The 22,908-nt window shown below is 50.6% G+C and overlaps 1 protein-coding gene across 7 annotated transcripts in view; it reads right to left on the reverse strand.

Annotated features, from left to right (window-relative positions):
- IKBKB (inhibitor of nuclear factor kappa B kinase subunit beta) overlaps positions 1 to 22,908 on the reverse strand; it is a 48,252-nt gene that overhangs the window by 11,312 nt on the left and 14,032 nt on the right. For all 7 annotated transcript variants that reach the window (XM_024764971.1, XM_024764974.1, XM_024764969.1 and 4 more), the window contains 7 exons: positions 20,733 to 20,802; positions 8,967 to 9,055; positions 7,853 to 7,942; positions 5,617 to 5,741; positions 2,277 to 2,384; positions 998 to 1,127; positions 504 to 698 (listed from right to left, as the gene is read on the reverse strand). In XM_024764971.1, coding sequence (XP_024620739.1) covers positions 504 to 698; positions 998 to 1,127; positions 2,277 to 2,384; positions 5,617 to 5,741; positions 7,853 to 7,942; positions 8,967 to 9,055; positions 20,733 to 20,802 — 807 coding nt within the window. The remainder of the gene's footprint in view (positions 1 to 503; positions 699 to 997; positions 1,128 to 2,276; positions 2,385 to 5,616; positions 5,742 to 7,852; positions 7,943 to 8,966; positions 9,056 to 20,732; positions 20,803 to 22,908) is intronic.

The raw sequence follows: 22,908 nt of genomic DNA on the forward strand, positions 1-22,908 counted from the left end.
GCTGAGCCTTTCCTAGGGGCCGCGGCCTCTACTTCCCTTGGCTGTTCCTTTTACACTTATTCCCAAATGCAAACCTCATCTACAACTTACTCTGTTCTGTTTTATTCTCTACTTGTCTTTATCGTGCAACTTAGATGGTTTGCTTTACTGTCTAGTGACTGTCTCTCCTGCGTTAACTTTCCAGCTCTTTCTGTGCAGCTGTCAGCACGGTTCTGCACACGAGGTGTGTCAAAAATGGTTTTGGTTGACTTGGAAAAATGAAGCATCACTTTGGCAGCAAAGGCAAAAGAAAGGCACTCCCAGTGGTCTGGAAGGAACAGGCGAAGCGTGGGGTGACTCAGGTCTCCTATCAGGTTCACGGGATCTCGCATTCCAACCTCAAAACAGGCAGGCGCCTGCCCTGCGTGGTAACAGACTGCCTGGCACGACGGAGTGGGACGGGATGGGCGATCAGCTCTCCGGGGTCGGGTGGGGCTGGGGCGCCTGCAGGAGGCCGGTCTCACCTTGCCGTCGGAGGCGCACTGAGCGGCGGGCTTGTCGGGGGTCAAGGCCAGACCCGCTTCCTGCAGCAGCTCCTGGTCCTCCTCAGGGATGCCTGTGTCCTGCTGGATCCGGGCCTGCAAGCTAGGCAGACTCTCGTCCTCTGCCACGGGGTAGGTGTGAATGGTGCCCGTGACCATGTTCAAGACGTGAACCAGCTGCAACGCAACCCAGGACAAACCACCTGACACTCCCGCTTGCTGGCCCGGATCCTCTGCTACTCCCCACACCTCCCAGTCTCCCAGAGGCCCGGCCTGGAGAGGAAGGCCAGCGCTGGGCCACACACAGGAGTCTTCCCACTCCTGTCCGTCCACAGCTACGACCTCGTGACCCACAGCGGTCAGCAAGGGGGTCCCATCATCCTCTCATGTGGAGATGCCCTCGTGGGAGCCTGCGTTTGCCCACTGGTCGGGCAGCCGATGGCTCACAGCCTTGGGCTAACTTGGCGTAGGCTCACCTTCAAGTTTAAGATGTCGTCCAGGGCCTTGAAGCAGCCATTGGGCCCGTAGACGGGGTCGGTGCCCCTCTGTCGGGGGTGCCACATCAGCATCAGCTGCAGCCACTTCTCCAGCCGCTGGGCCAGGACGCTGAGAAGAGGGGGCCGCGTGCGTGTGTGTGCGCGCGCGTGCGTATGGGTCCAGAGCCAGCCTCAGGGCCCCGCGTGGGAACTGAAAGGCACTCACACCTCACACGCATGTGACCATCACGCGGACGGGGCCAAAGTGATCCCTGAGGATGAACTAACCTGAGGAAAGACGAGCCTTTCCAACAAAACGACTCACTCAGGCGCTCACCCCTCCCGGATCCGCGCCAACACCCTCACATCAGGGCGTCTTGGCAGATGGCTGTGCGAGAACCTCAGGAAGCTTCCTATGTGCTTCCTAGGCCCGCCCCACCTCAGGAGAACCGCCCACACCATCCAGACCCCTCGCTGCCGATTCGCTTTGTCGGTCACCCCGGGGACCCCTCGGGGGGTCCACACGACAAAGTTCTCACTTCTCCCGGCCCGGCGGGGCCCTGCTGGCACCCTCAGAGGCCCTCGCCACGCCCCCAAGAAAGCCCTGCAGAGGCCAGCACCGCTACGAGCTGCCTCTCCTGGGCCCACCCCCACACCCCATCTTTCCCCATGCCTGTCCTGCACGTCTTTCCAGATTCTTCCAGAAAGTTCCAGCCCACCCAGTCATCCTGCACAGCTAGTCCACTCGGTGCCTCTCTCCCCATCCTCCAAACACTCATGCTCACTGTGCTCCGTGCTCCTCAGCTGTGTGTGGCCGCCTGGCAGCTTTCCTCTGTACTAGCCCCCAATTCTGATAGGATTACCTGACTGCTCACACCCTGGCTCTAAGAGCAGACGGCAGTGCCGTTCAAACCGCAAAGGTTTGTTTGTTGACAGTAACACACGATTAGGCTGCAGGCAAAGAGAAATAACGCGTAATCCCCTGGCGGTCAAAGGCTTACAGCTGACCAGAAGGTAAACCCTCTGCAAAACCAAATGTCACGCGAGGTAGAAGCTTCTTGGAGTGATGAAAGGTACAGGTTGCTGTGTAAATTCGGGAAGGAGAAGACTTCTAGATGGGGTCGGGGGGAAGGCGTTCTAAGTTTAACACTGAGATAGACTATGCCAGGTGCCAGCCACAGCAGGATGTCCCGATGTCAGAGCTACCAGGATGTCGGCTCTGACATCCATTTCTAAAACAGGAAGGACACGACGCGGAGGGGAAGGCCTGGGGCCGTACCTGTTGAGGTTGCTCGGGTGGGGTAACGAGCTGGAGAACTTCACGGCTCCGTTCAGGTCCTCACTAACCACAATGTCCATCTCACTCTTCTGCCGGACTTTGGAGTGCCTGCGGACGCAGGGCCTGGTCTGTCACGCTGCTTGTGATGACCCTGCATCACCCAGCAGCCAACAGCCCCTCTACACCGGTAGCCTTCCACTTGACAACTGGACGGGATGCCCCAGGTCACTAGTCAACCCCTTGGGATGCCGGCCAGTGCATGTGCGTCCTGCTAGGATGCTTCTCTGAGAGTTTAAGGCCGTCAGTACTGCCCAGTGAGTGTCACTGACCTTCAGGCTTGTACTGCTGATTCCTGGCCTCACCCTGGCTCATCCTTATCTTTCTTCTACTTTTCATCAAACACAAAACTCTCACGTTTTGGTAGAGGATGAAATTAGGACGTGCACACCAAGATCACTGCATGAGGATCCTGTTCACGTGAAACCTGCACACACCACACACTTCCCTCTTAATGCATGTGGCTAAGCGTTACTTCTGATGGTGAATGAACAGTTATACTTCGCAACTTAGAGACCCTTCTGATGTATCTGAAATAGTATTTGAAGGAAGCAAATTTTTAAACTGGTTTCAAATCTTCTCGGTGACAAGGGGGATGACGTAAGTCTGAATAATGCTTCACAGATAACCAAGCACTGACTGTGAACACGCCCTTCTCTGCCCGATGACCTCATGTGGTAGACAGTTTTCAGCCACCCATTCAGCGGTAAGGAAGTGAAGATCAGGTGACCTGCCCAAGGTCACACCACCGGGGCCTCAGATCCAAAGTCTGGTGCTCCTTCTACTCTGTCTAAATGTCTACATCCTTCCTTTTCAAAAACACGTAAGAAATTCAAATGCAAAATGCTTTAGCCCTGAAGCCTCACTGGCGAGGGGTGAACCGGACCATGTGGAACACACGTAGCCTGGAAGAGCTGGGGTCCAGCTGGAACCTGCCTGCTCTACGTCAGGCTGTCATTACACACAATGGGATGGTCCTCTGACAGAAACTCGGTCTGTCAACGGGAAAGCATACAGATAAAGAAAAGGACACAGTAAGTGAAATGCTCACTGCTTAGGCCGGTCCTAAAATGTACTTCACAGTAGCTCAGTGACAGGATAATAAAGCTCACATTGCATTTGTCCTGAAATTAATATCTACCTGCCATCTGAGATGAGAGTGAAATTGCTAAAGCTGCCTGAGGCATTACAAGGCAGACAAGACAGACACGTCTCACAGCTACTAGGTTTCAGAGATGTCCACCTGCAAGTGGTCACCCAGCCTCCCGGCTCCATACAGGAGGCTGGCTCTGCAGACAAAAAACTTACTATGAAGATGCCAGGCCATTAGAGATAGCTTCAAATAGCATTTCTTCTTCTAGTTCTAATGGACTTTAACTCATCTTGTTATAAATAATGGAAACGCTCGACATTTGAACTGAAAAAATGCAGTAATTCCTTGGTTAGTTAAAAACACTATAGATGTACAGACATTTAAAGTTTTTGTCATGATGGTTACATGATAAGGTGTGACTAATGTAATGAGCTAATTCAACACTCCAGAACGCAGCTCAGGAGCGCTGCCTCTTCTAAAGTCAGTCCCCACAGGAGGGCACTCTCTGCCACGTCACCAGGCTCCTCGGGAGCTGGGACCGTGCCTGGTTCATCTCTTCCAGTGTCTGGCATGTGAACGGTGACTGAACTGGACCGCGTCACACAAAACTACTCTTCTGGAATTGATTTCAAAGGCTACATCTTAGTCTTATAAATAAACAATCTCATGATGTAAGTACCTGTCCTTTGAAAAAGTCAATGTTTTCGCTACTTCCAGAAAGATACTGAGAAATGTGACAACAGCCAGTGTGGACCCACAGAGGGGCAGCGTCGTACGTTCCTGGTGGAAACGTTATTTATACAAACTTTCTGTGGCGCAATTTGTTAGTGCACATGGAAGACCTTTAAAATGCGGATAATCTTTGATCTGTTGATCCCATTGCTAGGAATTTATCCCAGGGAAATAACTGCAGACATACAAGGATTTCCCTACAATGATGTTATTCTTGGTGTTATTTTAAGAAGTAAAAATTATAAACCACTGATTCTTCCAGTAATGGGGAACAGGTTAAACCAACTACAGTGGAACAGCAAACAGATGTGACAGAGAACATGGAAAAACAGAAAGCATTTTCTGTAGCAAGTTTGAAAGGCAGGTTCTGTGAGAGTATGTAGGGTAACCTACTTTGTTTTTTAAATAAACACAGGCACAATGAAGAATCTGGAGACCCAGAGGTATGTTCACAGCAGTTGGAGGCAATTCTCAGTGTAAAAATCCTGGAAGAGCACGTACAGGGCAGTGTGCACATTACAGTGTCACTGAGGTAAAATGGGGCGGCACACATAAATGAGTTAACAAACAGGTACATGCCCATTTGCTTGTACACGTACAAGACATCCGCAGAGGTGGACCCAAGATCAAAAGGACCAAATGCCTGTGGGGAGGAACCATGACTTTTCACTTTTATACTCAGAAGTTTGAACCGCATGAACTTACCACTGCTCCAAAAAATAAAAACTGGAGATGAAAGATAATGCTGGACAACAGTAACATCATTCCAATTAGTGTGGTCTCTCAAGGAGTCATTGTGAATGAATCCTAACTGATTTAGGGGGATGTTAGTTTTTAAATGATGCATTTCAGTAATGGTTAACTTTTATGTATGCAATGAACCACACGTTAGTATTATAATCAGAAAAGAAGTTTCAAAATATAGAGTAATTTTTAAAAACTTAATTGTATCCTTTGACTTTTTTTTATTAGAAAATCTCTTTTTGGAAAGGTATTCAGTTCACATTTTAAGCCACTTTTTGACGCTTTTAAAAACAGTAAAGTTTGTCAACAATAAGTTTTCATGTAAATACAGCTCATAATCTGTCATGTGAACATGCTATTTGTTTGCTTACCGATGCACAGTGTTTTCAGTGTAAACGCACACTACACGCACACTCTGTAAACACAAGGACCTCCTGCCCGGCACAGAGCAGTCATTTACACAGTACTGGATTTAAAGCTGTTAAGGTTCAGAATCCAGGTTGACACTTAACAACCTTCCATCTTTCCAGGCTTTTGGAGCTCAGACTGCCCACGTGCCAGGTCTTAACGGGACTTCCTCTGGGTGAGAGGTCACAGGTGTCTCAGGCCCAGCCTGGGGCGCCCAGTGAGACAGCACAGGTGAGGTGACATCTGACAAAGACAGGGGCACACTCCCCGCTTTGGGCGGCCGGCCCGCCCCAAGCCCTCACTCACCACTGCACGGGCTGCCAGTTGGGCAGGAAGGGCCGGAAGCCCGTGATACACTCGAAGGCCAAGGTGCCGAAGCTCCAGTAGTCCACAGTCACCGTGTACTTCTGCTGCTCTAGCAGCTCAGGGGCCTGTGGTGACAATGTGGGGACATACCTGAGCTGCTCCCCATCTGAGGGTTTACCACAGAGGGGGGCACCCAGCCTCTTATCGTGCCGCACGCTCCCTGGGCCCCGCTCCAGGTGAGGAGGTGACCACGTGTTCAGCAGGTGGTCCCTAACATCTCTCTGGACCTCATTCAGTCCCGGTGCTGAAACCAAGGGCCTGGGGGTATTTTAGGTGAACCGGAGTGCAGCGTGTATCCTTTTCCCAGCACTGTGCAGGGAGGGGAAGACAGGGCACGGACAACAAAGGAAAGTGATCCCGGCTATGCACACCCGTTCACAGCACACGCACTGCATGCCAGCTGGTCCCCTAAAGTGGTGAGGTCCACAGCATGCGGTCGGACAGCGGGATGGATTGTTGCAGTCAGGTAGGAAAGGTCAGATGCATGGCCGCTGCCCAAGCAGAGAGGCTGGGACAACCAAGGAAAGCTTCCCAGCACAGGTGGGACGGGAACGGATCAGAGTGCCTCAGGGCAGACAGCCCAGAAAGGACCATGACAAGCGAAGGTGTGGAGGCAGGACTGAGCACAGGCTGGCTGGAGGCATGACACTCATGAAGGACCACGGAGTCCGAACCAAGAGGAAAAACGTGGGGACGCACAGGTCAGCCTCTGTGTCTGGTTATGGACAGAAGTTTTAGGTCCGCAAGTGAACAATCTGGCCGAGCATCCTCGTCAGAGCCTGGGGTCCTCACTAACTGCTGCTGAGCTGACGAGGTGTCCAGAGGACACCGGGCAGGACCCACAGGGTCACGTTATGTGGACACACGTGCTGAGTCACAGCCCCGAGTCCCCGCTCTGAATCCTCTACCCCCCAGAGCAGGTGATAAACCGGCAGTCCACTGCCTGGTTGGGGGGTTAGTGGGAATTATGGATATGCTCAAAAGGACCTCAATAATTGCTTTCTCTCTTTCTGTATGAGAACCACGTAGGATAATTAAGCTCGTCGAGCCCAGTGGCTTTCAACCTTTTTTTGTTTGTCTTTTTTAAATTGTAGACTCCTTTAATCAACATGTACTGGTTATCATCTGCAAACAATCTATTACCAAGTTCTGCTGGGTCTCTTCTAGGCATTTCTTGAACCATCCTCTACATCCTCAAGGCCCTCCACCAGCTCGGACCAGCTCAGTACAACAGCCTCCTTACCACTCACCCACTACCTGCAATTCACCCGCCACGCTGTACCAAGCATGGTCTCTTCAAAAGGTAAACCCAATCCCTCTCACACTTAAAAACCTTCCACGTCTCTCCAGAGGTTTCAGGATAAAGTTTAAAATCTCTAACCCAGCCAACAAGGCTTTGAATAATCTGTCCTCTACCTCTCTCTCCAGCCTCAACTCGAGATACCCTCTTCCTTCTTCTCTGGCTCCTGCCACACCTTCTGGTCTCCCATGTCCTATCCCTTTACCTGGAACTTCCTCTCTCTCCCCCTCCCCCAGTCCCCCTTTCCCCCACTCATCCTTCAGGTCCCAGACCAGGCTAGGTCTTCCTAAAATATATTCTCATAACACCCTGAACTTTCCCTTTGCAGTATTTATCACAATTGTAATTTCTTCATTATTTGTGTATCAGGGTGATGCCTGCTTTCCTCCTAAACTCTAAAACTACACTTGACCAATATTTCTTGGATGAATGAGTGACTCAAATAGAACCGCAGTATTAAGACCAAATAACAAAAAGAAAGGGTGGGAGCTCAAAGCTCAGCCCTCTCTCCTCCATGGCCCCTGAGATGCTGCGTGGAAACTGGGGCCCCTACAGACCAGCAAGAACCTGGTTTAAACTCTTTGTCCTCAGACAAAATACTGCAGTATGAGAGGTTATGGGACTCGTGCGAGGGCCCGGGAGCAGAGCCCTTTTGATATGAGAAGACGACCACATCCCTCCATAAGGCCTCTGCTAGCAAAACGTGCTGACTTGAATGGATTATGAGTCTGACCTCATACAACAGTTCCTAGGCACCCAGGAAACATCCAAGAGCCGGCAAACTTAGATGGCAGAAAGCAAGGATAGAGGAAGAGCCCCACAGACACAGCCATCAGACAGAAACTGACACACAAACATGGAAACCCCGTCTCTTACCAGGTACTGCAGGGTCCCCACAAAGGAAGTGCACAGACTGCCCTGGTCCAGCTCCTTGGCATATCCTAGGTCAATAATTTTGTGTATTAACTGAAAAAAAGGGAGGAGAAACCTGACGGTTATGAGAGTATACTGTCCTTCAAGAATTCTGGATGTCTCTGTTAGAGCAGAGGATATTTCTGAATTTCCAATCCTAAGACCCTACGTTCCAAAGGACCACCAAATACACAGGAGAATGCCCTAGACACGGTAGCTTTAGGCAAAAGAAACAATGTAAAAACGCCAGGCACATGTTCTCCCTTGCTCTGCGACCAACTGCCAGAGGAAGGTCAAAATTAGCAGACCACGCAGCAGCCCTCAGGATTGCTAAACCTAGACGCAAAGGACCAGGCCAGCTCCTTCCCAGCAAATACCTTTAGTTCTCAAATCTTAGAACTGACAGGAATGAGCGTGAACTGGGCCAAAGGTGAGAGCTAGGACAGGCGTGGGTCACACCTAGGATGCTGAAGGAAGCTGCGTGGAAGAGATCAGACAGTCCGTGAGCTGAGTGACTGCATCCCACTCAGCTGGGCCCCTGCCCGTCACCCAGCTGAACAAACAAGGCCAGGAAGAGCACAGGGCCAAGCCCTGCGGGGAGGTTACCCCACACCCGAGCAGGGGGCCCCGGAAAAGGTCCCTGAGAGCTCTGGGGAAACTGCAGGCTGGACCAGGCCCCATGGGCAGGTGCCAGCTCCAAATGCCTCCTCTCAGCCACGTCCAGAACCAACTCATAGATGGACTCCCTGTCAGCTTCAAAAGCTGAGGCTCTCAAACAGATGGAAAACAGAAAGTCTATTTCCAAGAAGTACAAGTCCCAAAGGCTGGGGGTGTCAGCTGGAAGATAAACATTATTTTTCTTATCAGATTCCTGCAACTTGGATGACTAACAATGTGGTCCATTCAAACCTGCCTCAATCTGCAAGCGAGAACTTTTCTGCGGAATTTCATTTCAAATCAAAAAGCATTCCCAGAGAATCAAAGCAAATCTGTGAGCAAAGAAACGCAAACACACAAAGCGGGTTCCTCCCCCGCCCAGCTGCCACCCGCCCTCCCCAGGCCCTGGAGGGTCACTCACTCTCTGCTCCCCTTGCTGCAGGACGATGTTTTCTGGCTTTAGATCCCGATGGATGATCCTGTTTTCGTGAAGGTATCTAAGTGCAGAGGCTGACAGGGTGGAAAGGGGAGTGAGTTTTCGTTAAGCCTGGACAATGCTTTTCACTTGGAATCGCCTACCCAGTGAAAGATGATTACCGCGTGCCCCCGACACACACCCTGACTTGGTGCAGGGGATCACAGTGGAGGGACGGGGACCGGCAGACACCCCTCCAGTGAAGGGAAGGGGACCCGGCTACGTGAGCAGAACTTGGACCAGCACCAGAATCTGCCTCGTTCACGCAAAGAACTCTGAGCCTTCCACCCACGAGGTCACCAACTCCAGTCTTGAGCAGCGGTTCTCAAACTGCGCTGCCTGGATCTGCAGCATGCAGACTTGTTAGAAATGCAAAACCCTTGGGTCCCAATCCAGACGAAGTGAATCAGAAACCTGGAGGTTACCCCACAATCTGTGTTTTACCAAGCCCTCCAGGTGATGCTGATAAAGATTGAGAAGGGGAACTTCTCTGGTCTAGAGGCTCAAAAAAAATCTAAATTCTGCTGGGCAGGTAAGGGAGAAGGGCCCTCTGGGCAGAGAGCACTTGGTCATCTGCTGTAGAGTCCGCAGGGCAGAGATGGCTCCAAGGAGGAAGTGGGGGGCTCTGGAAGGAGAGAATGGGGGCACCTTCAATACATCTGACAGTCCAACGTGTGCCTGTTATGCGCCCCGTTCTCTGCTGGGTTCTGAGGGACATAAAATCAGGAGGGCATGGTCCCCAACTTTAAAGGGCTCAGAATCTAGCTGGCAAGGAAGGAGCCTGCACAAGCTGGCTGTGAAGTCACTTGATACCACAGCTTCTGCCGTGAAGAGCAAACATGACTATGCGACTGACCCAGCATGGCCAAGGCTACGACTCCAAGCAGGACGTGATTTTTACCCCTAAGAGAGGTTTAATAACTTCAACAGAAGTCCTAACAACCTGTACTACAAAAGAAACAATTGAAGAAGTATTGGAAAGAGATAAAATTACCTTTAATTGGAAATGACCTGACTCTATGCCAGGAAGACTCAATAGACTAAAAACTGGGAAAATTTTAGTAAGTTGCCTGGAGGCAAAACAAGTATATACAAATAAATAGTTTTTCCTCCCTGTCATAGATCCAGTTGAAAGGAAAAAGAAAATAAAATCCCATTCACATTAGCAACAAAAATTCTAAAACACCACAGGATAAATTTAGCAAAAAAAATGTAGTGTCATGTGAGGAAAACTATATGGCATAAAGAAAAGCAATACAAATAACATAAAGAGGTTTTAAAAATTCATGGCAACTATGGAGAAGAGTACGGAGGCTCCTTAAAAACCTAAAAATAGAGTTACCATATGATCCAGCAGTCCCACTCCTGGGCACTTACCCGGAAAAGACAAAAACTCTAATTCAAAAAGATTCATGCACTCCAGGGGACTTCCATGGTGGCACAGTGTTTAAGACTCCATGCTCCCAATGCAGGGGGCCCGGGTTCGATCCCTGGTCAGAGAACTAGATCCCACGTGCATGCTGCAACTAAGAGTTCACATGCCACGACTAAGGAGCCGGCGAGCCACAACTAGAGTCCACCTGCTGCAACTAAGACCCGGTGCAACCAAATAAATTAAAAAACAAACAAAAATATACACGCACCCCAATGTTCATAGCAGCACTATATACAATAGCCAAGACATGGAAGTGACCTAAGTGTCCACTGACAGACGAATGGATAAAGAAGATGTGGTGCATATATACAATGAATACTACTCAGACAGAAAAGAATGAAATAACACCATTTGCAGCCACATGGGTGGAACCGCAGCCACATGGATGGAAACAGAGATTATCACAGTAAGTGAAATAAGTAGAAAGGTAAAGAGAAAGATAAATATCATATGATATCACTTATATGTAGAATGTAAAAACTTATTTACAAAACAGAAATTGACTCACAGACATGGAAAAGAAATGGTTACCAAAGGGAAAGGCGGGGGGGGGGGGGCTAAATTAGGAGGAGGGGGGGGGATAAATTAGGAGGCTGGGATTAATAGATACACACTACTATATATAAAACAGATAACACGGACCTACTGTATAGCACTGGGAACTCTATTCAGTATCCTGTAATAAACTACAGTGAAAAAGAATCTAGAAAAGAATGTGTGTGTGTGTGTGTATACACACACACACACACGCATGTATGTATAACTGAATCACTTTGCTGTACACTTGAAATACTGTAAATCAACTACACTTCAATTAAAAAAAAAAAGAAAGAAAGCTTTATGGCAAAAGACACTATACACAAAGCAAAAGACCAAAAAAAGGGAAAAAAATATCTGCGGCACATATGCCAAAAAGCATATACCTAACAGACAAAAGCTACTACAAATCAATAAAAAAGCAACCCAGATGTTAGGGTAGCAAGAAAACTTTTGTTTTTCCTTTCTTGAACCTCTATTTTTCAAAATCATAATGTTATGTTACTTTTCTAATAAAAAAAATACATAGCTTTTTAAAGGAACATAAAAAAACAAAGAGGTGGGTTAGATAGATGGCTCCAAAGTTTTTGGATTCAGACCAGTAGAACTAAGAATAAAAACTGAGGATGGGGTCCAAGAGAAGATTACTATATTTCTATTCTGCGAGGTTAAGTTCATCTAAAAATAATAATTATCTACTATCACCGTAATTTAGTAATTAATAATGTAAAAAAGGAAAGACCATTTTAACACATACACACAAAGAAAGCAACCCAGTAGAGAAAAGGGCAAAGAACAAGTGAAGCGGTAACTTACAGGAGTAGAAATGAAATGCAAACCGTGAACAATTATGCAATTACGCACAAAGTCGCTCAAGCTTACCGGCCGTCCACAAAGTGCACATTAAAGCAACACTGAGGGACTTCCTTGGTGGTGCAGTGGTTAAGAATCTGCCTGCCAATGCAGGGGACACGGGTTTGATCCCTGGCCTGGGAAGATCCCAAATGCCGCAGAGCAACTAAGCCCGTGTGCCACAACTACTGGGCCTGCGCTCTAGAGCCTGCGAACCACAACTACTGAGCCCACGGGCAACAACTACTGGAGCCCATGCTCCTAACAAGAGAAGCCCCTGCTCGCTGCAACTAGAGAAAGCCTGTGCACAGCAACGAAGACCCAACGAAGCAAAAAAAAAATACGTTAAAAAAAAGCCACAATGAAATGCCTTTCACCTCTTCAGCTGGCAGGAATTTTAGATGAGAGATAAAAGGCACTCCCTACGTTGCTGGAAGGAGTAATAACTGCTGTGCAATTGGGGGAAAGAAATATGGCAAAAGCTATTAAATTTTAAGACATACATATCATTTGACCCTTCATTTCCGCCTCTGGTAATCCAGCTTACAAAATCAAAAGCACTATCACATACAAATACGGATGTGGACTGCACAGTGTGGAGTGAAATAATTAGAAACTAATGGAAAGTCATCCATCAGGGAACGGCTGAACAAATTATGGGAAATCCATAATATAACAGGCAATTATTAAAAATTATTTAGGTTTATATTACCCAACTCAGAGGGATGTCAATGATGTAATGGTATGAACCTTTTTTTTATTAGGAAAAAAAAAGGTAAAAAGCAAAAGTGATCATAACACTAAGAGAGGTTTACTAACGGGTTCTCAGCCAGGGCACAGCAGGGAGGGGGTAAGAGAGAAGTCCTCCACAGAAACCAAGGTATCAGATATGCTGATTAAAGACTTTCATGCTGAATGTTTCCTGAAAACACTGGAGAAAGTCTAACTGAGAGTTAAATACCCAACTTCAGGGACTTCCCTGGTGGCTCAGTGGTTAAGAATCTGTCTGCCAATGCAGGGGACACAGGTTCGATCTCTGGTCCGGGAAGATCCCACATGCCGTGAAGCAACTAAGCCCGTGCGCCACAACTACTGAGCCTGGGTTCTAGAGCCTGTGAGCCACAACTACTGAGCCCGCGTGCCACAACTACTGAAGCCCACGTGCCTGTAGCCCGTGCTCTGCAACATGAGAAGCCCGCACACCACAACGAAGAGTAGCCCTTGCTCTTCGCAACTAGAGAAAGCCCGCGTGCAGCAACAGACCTAATGCAGTCAAAAATAAATAAAATAAATAAATTTATTTAAAAAATAAATAGATAAACACCCAACTTCCATCTTCTCGGGGATGTTCCATCCGCACATTAAGTCAAATCGCAAAACCTCTCCTTAAATCTGCCCCTTTTTCTTTTTTTTAAAATAAATTTATTTATTTGTTTTGGCTGCCTTGGGTCTTCGCTGCTATGCGCAGGCTCTTCTAGTTGCAGTGAGCGGGGCCCACTCTCCCTTGTGGTGCACGGGCCTCTCATTGAGGTGGCCTCTCTTGTTACGAAGCACAGGCTCCAGGCATGCCGGCCTCAGTAGTTGTGGCACGTGGGCCCAGTTACTCCATGGCATGTGGGATCCCCCCGGACCAGGGCTCAAACCCATGTCCCCCGCATTGGCAGGCAGACTCCCAACCACTGTGCCACCAGGGAAGTCCCTAAATCTGCCCTTTTAAACCCAGCCTTTGACCATAGGGTTTCAACATTTCACACCTGTTCCTTCTTTTCTTTTCTTTCATAACTGGGTACAGTGATTGGCTTAGGTCCAACAAACGTCCAAATGAAGGAACACACTCGCTGCTTTCAAAGTGTGCCTCACCAAATCCCCCCAAACACTGTTCTCGGTTACAGTAACTTTTAAAGGACATGCTTCTTATCAGCACTTTCATTTTTATTTTACTAATCTTTATTAAAGAACCAAAGCAACGTGTAATAACAAGTACTAATAATTGCACAGACACGACATTGCACACAGGGATGCTGCCGCTGCTGCATGTGAACGAGTGGCCAGCGGAAGCACCCTGTGGGGAGACCGGGCATGCCTGCTCAGTGACTGAGTCACAAAGGCCTGCTTGGGTATGTGACACAGTGTCAGGGTGTAATACATAAAGGCGTGGGTCAGTTTGTTCAAGAGCAGGATATATGAACATTGAAACTCACTGTATTCAGAGCAAGGAGAAACACAGACTGAGGCAAGGCCTCTGAAGTTAGATGTGAACCTCTCAGAGCCAGTGACACGGGGCACAAGCAGGGGAGGTGTCCCAAGAAGCTCCCAGGGAGGGCAATCAGATCACACGGAGAGCGCTGCTCTCGACACTACAAAGATTGAGAGTTGTCACCAGGTCTTTAGGGAGGACAGAGGGCAAGCTGGTGACCAAGCCAGTGATCACTATTAACAGCTGTCTACTGTTATGCTTAAGCAACTGTACATGACAAACTTGAGTCCTCATTTCGGGGGAGTCATTTATTCTCAAATGCTTTTTTGTCAACTTAATAAAGCCCGGAATTTAAAAATCCTATAGGTGTTGTTATACACGGTTTCTTGGACCGAGTGAAATGGTCAAAACCTTGATGGGCAGGAGCTCTTAGACAGCTCCCCTTACGGGATCAGTCTTTAAAAGGCTTAGTTCAGTCTGACGGTGCCTTGTTTTACACAACGGTACCTCAGGAGAGTGCCATGAACTGTAATTGTCTCAAGCCAAGAGAATCTAATTTGATTTCAGTTGGATGGAACGTAAGAATCTGAGATGAAGAACAACACCTTTGTGTCTGAAAGTTTCTTAAAAATCGAAGACCCTAATAATAGAGGTACTACAAGTGTATAGAAATGGAAAAGCACACCACAAAGCAGAAAAGCCTGCAGGTTAATTTCTCATGTTCCAGTGATAGAAAAGTGTTGCCAAGCAGTACTCCGTGTGAACTTTTTTACACCACGCAGTGGCATTTCCTAGGACAGACGCTGCTCGGAGGGGTCCGTATCTGCTCCCTCCTGCTGTCCTTGTCAGGAACAGCACCCAGGTCTGGACCCCAGCTTTCTCTCAGCTCAAGAGGGAGACACAGACATTATAACTGAAGACGGTGGCACTCCTGGAGTTCTTACTGATGAGCCAGAATCCCAAACCACACTCCACAAATTAGGGAACAGACAGGACCAGCTAGACTCCCGTGTCGAGAAACAGCTGTGTAAGGATCGTGTCCATGAAGCCTAGTGACCATACCCTGAACTGAAAGAGATTACTAAGCTCTCTTGAGAATATTGTTGCTCAGGATACAGTCCTGAGCAACAATGGAAGAAATGGAAAGATAAATGGACCAGAGAGCTGACGCAGAGATTAGAAGGGAAAGAAAAGACAATTACCAGTTGGTAACTGAGTCACCAGTCTGAGTCAGCAGTGCGGGAGAAGGGCAAGAGGACATTCGTTCACACAATAAAAACTGGCCGCATGCCTACTATGTGCCAGTCGCTTTGGTGTCACTGGGCTTTCCAAGCAAAACAGGCTGGAAGGCCAAGTGCAGACGTGGAGATTTAGTCCAGCTAACGGTTTCTTGGCTAAAAGAGCCCCTATGCCTCATTGGCAAGGCAGCCACACCAAGTGCTGAGAGAAGTGCAAAATCTTCTCTCATTCATTCAACCATCCTCAGGAAGTGTCTTCACACATAAGTGTGCCAGGTGTCGTCAAAAATGTGCCACTGGATCGAACCGTTTTCTTCACTTACTGCACAGTCTGGTCGATGGGCCCCAAACCCAGAAGTCAGTCCTTACTGTCAAGGACAGGCAGAGGTCACATAACAATAGCAAGGAAACCAAGTCCTGAGTGGAGGAGGCCACGAGGGCACGAGAATCCCGAAAGCGAGACCCACTGTGCTCGCCAGGCCAGGGCGCTCCCCACGGAGTGTCAGGTTGAAAGCGCAGGGTTGTGGGGAGGGGCCGGAGCGCATTCTAAAAAGGAGCGTGTGGACAAAGGCTCACAGGGGGATGGAAAAGTGGGTCTTGAAGTTGGCTAGAGGGGATCAGGAGAGATGGGAGGCTATGAGGTTTGGTCTTGATCTAGTGGTGGATTATGACAAAAGCATCCTTTCAGAAGCACGAAAGATGGGTTAGTAAAATGGGAATAAGGACTCCAGGTAAGTGATGTGCTGCGACACTGAATGAGCAGAGGTGGTGGGAACAGAAAGGAAAAGTGCGATGCTCAGCGCGAAGGAAAGGATGGAGACTTTTTTTTTTTTTTGCAGTACGTGGGCCTCTCACCGCTGTGGCCCCTCCCGTTGCAGAGCACAGGATCTGGACGCGCAGGCTCAACAGCCATGGCTCACGGGCCCAGCCGCTCCACGGCATGTGGGATCTTCCCGGACCGGGGCACGAACCCATGTCCCCTGCATCGGCAGGCAGCCTCTCAACCGCTGCGCCACCAGGGAAGCCCTGGATGGAGACTGTTTAAATGGGATGGTGAGGACCAGGAAGAGGGCAGATTGTAGGAAGAGACGAGATTCGAGGTCGGCAGCCGTGTCGGGTAGCTGGCAGAAAGACAGGGCCAGTGACCCAACAGAGAGGACGTCAGGAAGGGATCGGCTTTAAGGAAAACGTCTAGGACTTCAATTTGGAAGTGACTTGGGGAGAAATGTTGTGTAGACGTGGATATGGAGCTGAAGGTGGAGGTCAGCGTTCAATGTCCTGACTTTGGAAAAGATTTGGTGGATAAAGATATCGTGAGAATGGCCCGGCATACAGAATACTAGTGGAAGCGGCAGGCGGTCACCCAGGCGCAGAGAGGGACACACAGGCTGGGGCAGGAACAGACACAGCACCAGGACAAGGTTCCAGGCAGAAGATGATGCATGAGGACCGCGGGAAGCAGGCAGGCTGGGGCACTGCAGCAGATGTCAAAGACATTCTGGGCAACCTTTCTGAAAATCAGAACCTGAACAATGAAAAAGCAATATTCAGAGTCAGAAGGGCCCCTAGGGGTCACCCAGCCCAAATGCCTCATTTAAAGCTGAAGACGCGCAGGCCCAGAAGGTCACCTCGGTTTTCCAGAGAGGCAAGGCCCTCGTCAGAGGCAGCAGAGCTGGAGAGGCAGCGAGGCCAGGGCTGAGAGCAGCTGTCTTCTCTATTATGATTACATTCATTAATCTGGTTATTTACGCCTTTCCGTATATTTTATATACAAATGACCTGGATTGCTGAGACCAGGTAGTCATCTTTTATTATAATCAGCAGTGCAGTCAGAATGTAAGTATTCAACAGAATAAGCAAAGAAATCCACAATTACATAAACACAAAACAGGGAGCCCAGTGTTCTGATTCCCTAAAGCCCTGAGTTCCCTTTGGAACCCTCCCTGGGGCTGGAGGCCTGCTAGGAGCAGCTCTAACAGGGACAGAGATGGTGACTCAGAGAACGGAGCACAAACAAAATGGGGAGCGGGGGCCCTGAATGCTTAGAGGACAGGATGGTCGGTCACCACGGTACCCCAGCCACCTGGAGAACCAAGATGGGTGCAGATCTAAGATCTAAGACGGTGATCGCTTACTGTCCCGCCCAGCTAGCCTGGGTGTGGGCAGGTCCCCGCTCTTTGGGCAGCAGAGACCTGGGCCTCCAGAGTGCATAGGGGTTTGCTGTCAGCTGGCAGAGGGAAACACATGGCAATGTTTTCCAAAGGATAACGAGCACACTGTTTAAATAGGGTCCACTGAGATACAACTTCCTGGAGCTATTTTAGGGTTGCTTTACGTGGAAGACAGAACACTTCCAGCTGCCTCTGCCACCTGTCCCCAGACCTCTTACTAGCATAAGAGCAATGTTCTAACAGGCCTGTCCGTCCTGGCACAGGACACGGGCTCACCCACGCGCTTGCCGGGCGTCTGCTCACTCACTCATGCGTACTCTGCAAGATCTTCTTGAGCAACATAAAGCTCACTGGAAAAAATCCCGCCTACGTCTATCATCCTGACGCGGCTTTGAGTGAGCATCTCTGGGAGGCCAAGGGCACCGAAGAGGTTAAAGGCAAGTAGGTGTCACCCAGAGGAGAAGGTCGTGAATCTGACCTGGCAGGCAAGGGTGGGGCTCTGCCCTTATCTGAAATCAACCTGGCAGGGACCAGCAGGGCAGCTCCATAAAGGGGACGTGCGGCCGGCCCTTGGGACAAACTGGAACAAAACAGGTTCAGGAAATGTTCCAGAATACAAAAGAGTTATGTTGGATGAACTCGCAGAAAAACTTTCGGACTTGGTCTCTGTGACGACATCCATGCAAAATAAATAAACTTCATGAATCTCGTACACAAATCATAAAAGGGAGTGAAAGTACAATACAGGCTTATCAGCAACCTCCACCAAAGCCTGCAAATCAGGGGGCCTGATGGCATCCCAGAGGCAGCCACTTCCGGGGAGGGACGTCTCAGAAGACAGCCACCTGCCTGGCTCACTGGATCCCAGCCTCGGGTCACAACCCAAATGAAGGCGACGGAGGTTTTCTAAAAGGGGTGCTATGAACCCAAACCCAGGGGGGAAGGACAGGAGGAAGGGACGAGCACGGGCTCACTGCACGGTAACGCGGCGAGCAGAGCGTGTGCTGGGATTACGTGTCCCGCCTCCCTCACTCCACCCTCCTAACGGTTCTCACGTGGTGAGTTATGTTCCCACTTCACAGCAAATAAAGCTGCTGCCCTTAAGAATTAAATAATGTGCCCTAGGTCACACTGCCAACAGGTGGAAGCGCTGGTATTTGATCTGGGAGTGTTAATTTAATTATATGTGGACAGCAGTTCTTTTAAATAAAAAAATAGGTCCTTATTCTAATTTCCTTTGGGATTTATTTCATTTGTTTGACAAATATTTACAAAGAAGCTGCTACATAAGGTACTACTGCTGTTCCAGATGCCAGGGACACAGCAGTGACTAAGTCTCGGCCTTCACGGACTTAAGTCTAGTTGACTAGTACTTCAAAGCCTCATTATTTCCAACCTGGGGCCACAGAGAGGAAAGATAGGGAATCAGCGACCTAAAGACCTTTGATACTCATCCACCGAAAGGAGAACGGAGCCACATAAGCACGTGGAGTGAACCAGTCTCCTGTCTTCATGACTGATTTACATGTAACTTACACACAGACACCCTGAATGCATCACAGGAAAGCTACCGCAGGAGGCCAAGGTAACTGGATGTGACACGTGCCCACACCAAGGGACGCGTGACCAGCAGAGGCTCCATGAATATCACTACAGTCACTCGAGGCAGTAGAAGGCTGCATGAGCAAGTAGACGGTTTCGTGCGCTTGAGCCAATAATTTAAAGACTCTCTTAATAACGACCTACTGAATGCACAAATAATCGAATGAGGGGAAGCACAACATTTGAGGGAAAAACATACAAAAAAATGACCTGAAGCAGCTCTAACCAGAGAGAAACAAAATCACAGTTGCCCATGAAGAGCAAAAGAATATTCCCCAACCTCCTAACCTCCCTTCAACCCAACAGAGAATAAACTGATGATGTGGCCACTGGGGCAAAAAACAGGTCAATGTGTAAGCACAGCATGGATGGGCCAGGGTGGGGCAAGGTGTCGAGGGAACAGGTGGGATCTTGGCCTAAGGACTGGACGCCCTAGGGAGTCAAGAGAGGGCACCTCCCACACACCCACACGAGGGAAGCAGTCTGGCCGGTGACGGACGCCCATGCTGGTCACGCAAAACCGGTGCGATGTTTTCACGCTGCACACCTGAAACTTACATGTGTTACCTGTCAGTTATACCTCAACAGAGCTGGAAAAAAAACCCCCAAACTGGTGCCAGGTCAACTTGCCCTCACCGTGAACCCCATCCACAGGACAGGGACACTGGCTACAGGGGGAGAGGGAATTTTCTACGTCCGACCGCTCGGATCCTAACCTTAAGCATGTCATCCCTCGGTTCCGCTCACTTCCTTCTTGCACAGAGCGAGAGGGAGGCAGACCCGGAGCCGCGGGGACCAGAGGACCCCTGCCCTCCCAGGCCAAGCGTCAGCCAACACAGCTTTACAGACATGGTGAGACGGTAACAACTGGTGAACCTGGGTGACAGGTGTGTGGGTTTCACTACTCTTCCGACTTTCCTATATGTTTGATATTTTCCTAAAAAGAAAGTTTGAACGCATAGAAGGAAAAAAGAAAAATACAGCTTCGAAGAGGTTGTGGTGGCAGAGGGGTGAAAATGACGTCATTCCCCAAATCTGGGGGCAAAGGCTCAGTTATGAACTCTGGGTACCTCTCAACTTTAGATCCTTGCACCACCAACCTCGGAGGTTTACCCCTAAACAATAGCAGGCGCCAGGGTGAAGGAGACTGGATCTGACCCCTGCAGGCTGAGGTCAGGCTCCCGCTCCCCAGGCCAGCCGGGCTGCCAGCCAGGCCTTCTCTGAGGGCCACGGACACCCTCCTCGGAGGACACCACGTGCCCCAAAGGGATAAACAAGGCCCGTTTTTCCTAAGCCTGCGGCCAGCAAAAGAACTGCCAGTGTGGAAGTGGAAAAATTCACTGCCAAGGGATGAAATTCATTCAAAGGACAGACAACCTACTCCATCACTGGCTGTTCTGGGAAAGTAGGGAGTGGAGCTTTAAGTGGGAAAGGAAATCTCTTACCCTATATATACCATCGTTCACTTCATGACTTAGTCTGGAAGGAAGGGAAATCTATTTGCGTTCAGTGCCGGCCCGACTAGGCCCTGCTGACATCCCCACCGTCCCCAGTCCTCCACCACCGTCTGTCCCCGACAACCCCACCTCCGTAGAGACCGGAGGACCAGTCATCTCCCCTCCTCGCCCCCAGAGGCCTCTCCCCAGAGGGCATGGCCTGACTTCCAGGGCTGGGATTTACCGATGTCGCTCAGCAAGGTGAGGATGGCTCCTTCCCGCAGGCCACAGCAGTTCTCAAACTGGTTCAGGTACTGTCAAGAAGGGGAAAGAGGCGTCAGGGGGAGCACTCACCAGCCACCAATGCGCCCACAAGTGCCCTTCACCAGCCAAGGCCGTCTGAGCACTCCCCGGGCCCTGGGCCTTGGGGACCTGGGTGGACAGCCAGCCTGGGCAGGAGGAGCAGGGTCGGTCCAGGCGGGGAAGGAGGAAGCATCTGAGAGCTCCTAGAAGCGCTCCCATGTGTAACCCTAACCCTAACCCTGAGTCATTCTCAGGGTCTCACCTGTGCCGCGGTCCTGGGGGACGCAGGCCCATCTGAGCTCAGCCACAGTTGGTCCACTGCTCTCGAGAGCCTGAAGGAGCCACTGAACACCTCCCTCCGACCCCTTCCCCGACGCGGCCTTGCTGTGGGGTGGGGATGACAGCAGGGCCCGGGCAGTGAGCACTTCGTACGTGCCGGGCACCTGGCAGAGCCGCGTGGACGGGCTCAGTGCAGCCTCACCTGCCCCATCTCACTTCACCCTTTCTCCCGCTCCCCTGCCCAGGCCAGCACTGGCGGCATTTCCACTTCACAGGTGAGGGTGCTGGACGGGAGGGGTCCAGCCATCTGTCTGCCACCACGGCCGCTGCGCAGCAGAGCTGCCATAGGACACAGGTCCACCTGAGGCTCGTGCCCAAACGCTCAGCCCCTGTGCCCTCCTGGCCCTGGCAAGCCTGTCGAGGGACTCCATCTGCTGCTGGAAGCTGGCCTCAACCTCAGGAAGTAACTTCCCGACAGGGTGCCCCGTCGTTAATTCACACCCACACCCACGCACATCCGCCAGCCGCTCCCTGCGACAGGCACACACACGGCACTCCTTCAATCAGCTCTGGCTTTTACCCTCGCTCCCGTACTGGCCAAGCTTGTCTCCCCAGACCAGGTGCGGATTCTGAACTTTCTAGAGATGCGAAAGATGAGCCACCTCATTTGGAGAACAAAGAGGACAGACCGCGGGCACCCCAGGTGCCCTGGTGACCACGTGGACCAAGGCCCTGTGGGGTACAATCGCTTCCCGCGTCCCCTGCACCATCCTGCACCCCGTGCCAGGTCAATCACGCCAAAGTCTGTGTCAGTCTTCCCTGGCCAACGGCTCCCTGCTGCCTACAAGATGACGTCCAAAGTCCTCTGCCTCTGTAAGCTGGTCACCTCCCACCCCTCCCACGCTGCCCTCTAAGGACTGTCCACTCAACTACAATGACACGGCTTTATCTCCCTAAATAGCTGCAGTTAGGAATCAGACAGCTGTCAAAGATTAGGAAGATAAAGGGGAAAATGGAAGTGTTGTCAAGTTCCCCATTTGTCATCGGTTATCAGTCCCCGGCCTGCGGGTTGCCAATGACTGAGCTCACATCCTGCCCTGAACCCCAGGATGAGCCCATCTCCCAGGATGGGAGAGCCACCCGGGCACACCAGCCCTCATGGAAAGTCTCCTTTGGAGAGGGAAGGTGGGAGGGGCCGGAAGAGTGCTGGGAAAGCACGCGATGCCGGGTCCCGGCAAGTGCTGAGTACGGATGGAAGAACTGCCTGGCCATCCTGACCGCGCCCCCGAACAATGCAGACCTTTGTCCAGAGTGCGAGGTGAGGGGGGTGGAGACGAACAGGCAACCTCTTTTCAATACAAAACCAGCTTCTGCCCAGAGCTCTCATGGTCCTCGTGCGCCGGGCGCTATTCCCTTCACAGACGGAGGGGGGCCTGCGGCTGGGACCCACCGGCCGAGACCCAGCCTCTGCTGCTGCAGCTGTGTGAAGCCCGGACACCCACGTGGGCCCTCGGGGCCGCGGGGCCCACCCTTCACACGGGATCCCATCCATTTTACCCACGTCACAGGCTGCTGAGAATCACATGAGGCCACGTGTAACAGCGGCTTGTGACACTGTTCCAGAGATCGCTGGGGAGGGGGACACACAACGGTCCCCGACACCCACCCCGCAGCGTGCGTTCTGGCAAAGGGACATGGTGGACGCAGCGGGAAGAAAGGGAGAGGGACCCAGAAGCTGAGTCAGTGGGGCTCTGGGTCCCCAGCCCAGCTGGCCCAAGCCAGTCCCTTCCTGCCCCGCTCCAGGACCCCGGGCGGCCACATCTGGGAGAAGCCCTCTG

This window comes from Neophocaena asiaeorientalis, unplaced genomic scaffold (genome assembly GCF_003031525.2).
Source record: "Neophocaena asiaeorientalis asiaeorientalis breed wild unplaced genomic scaffold, Neophocaena_asiaeorientalis_V1.1 scaffold14, whole genome shotgun sequence".
Taxonomy (NCBI): Eukaryota; Metazoa; Chordata; class Mammalia; order Artiodactyla; family Phocoenidae; genus Neophocaena; species Neophocaena asiaeorientalis.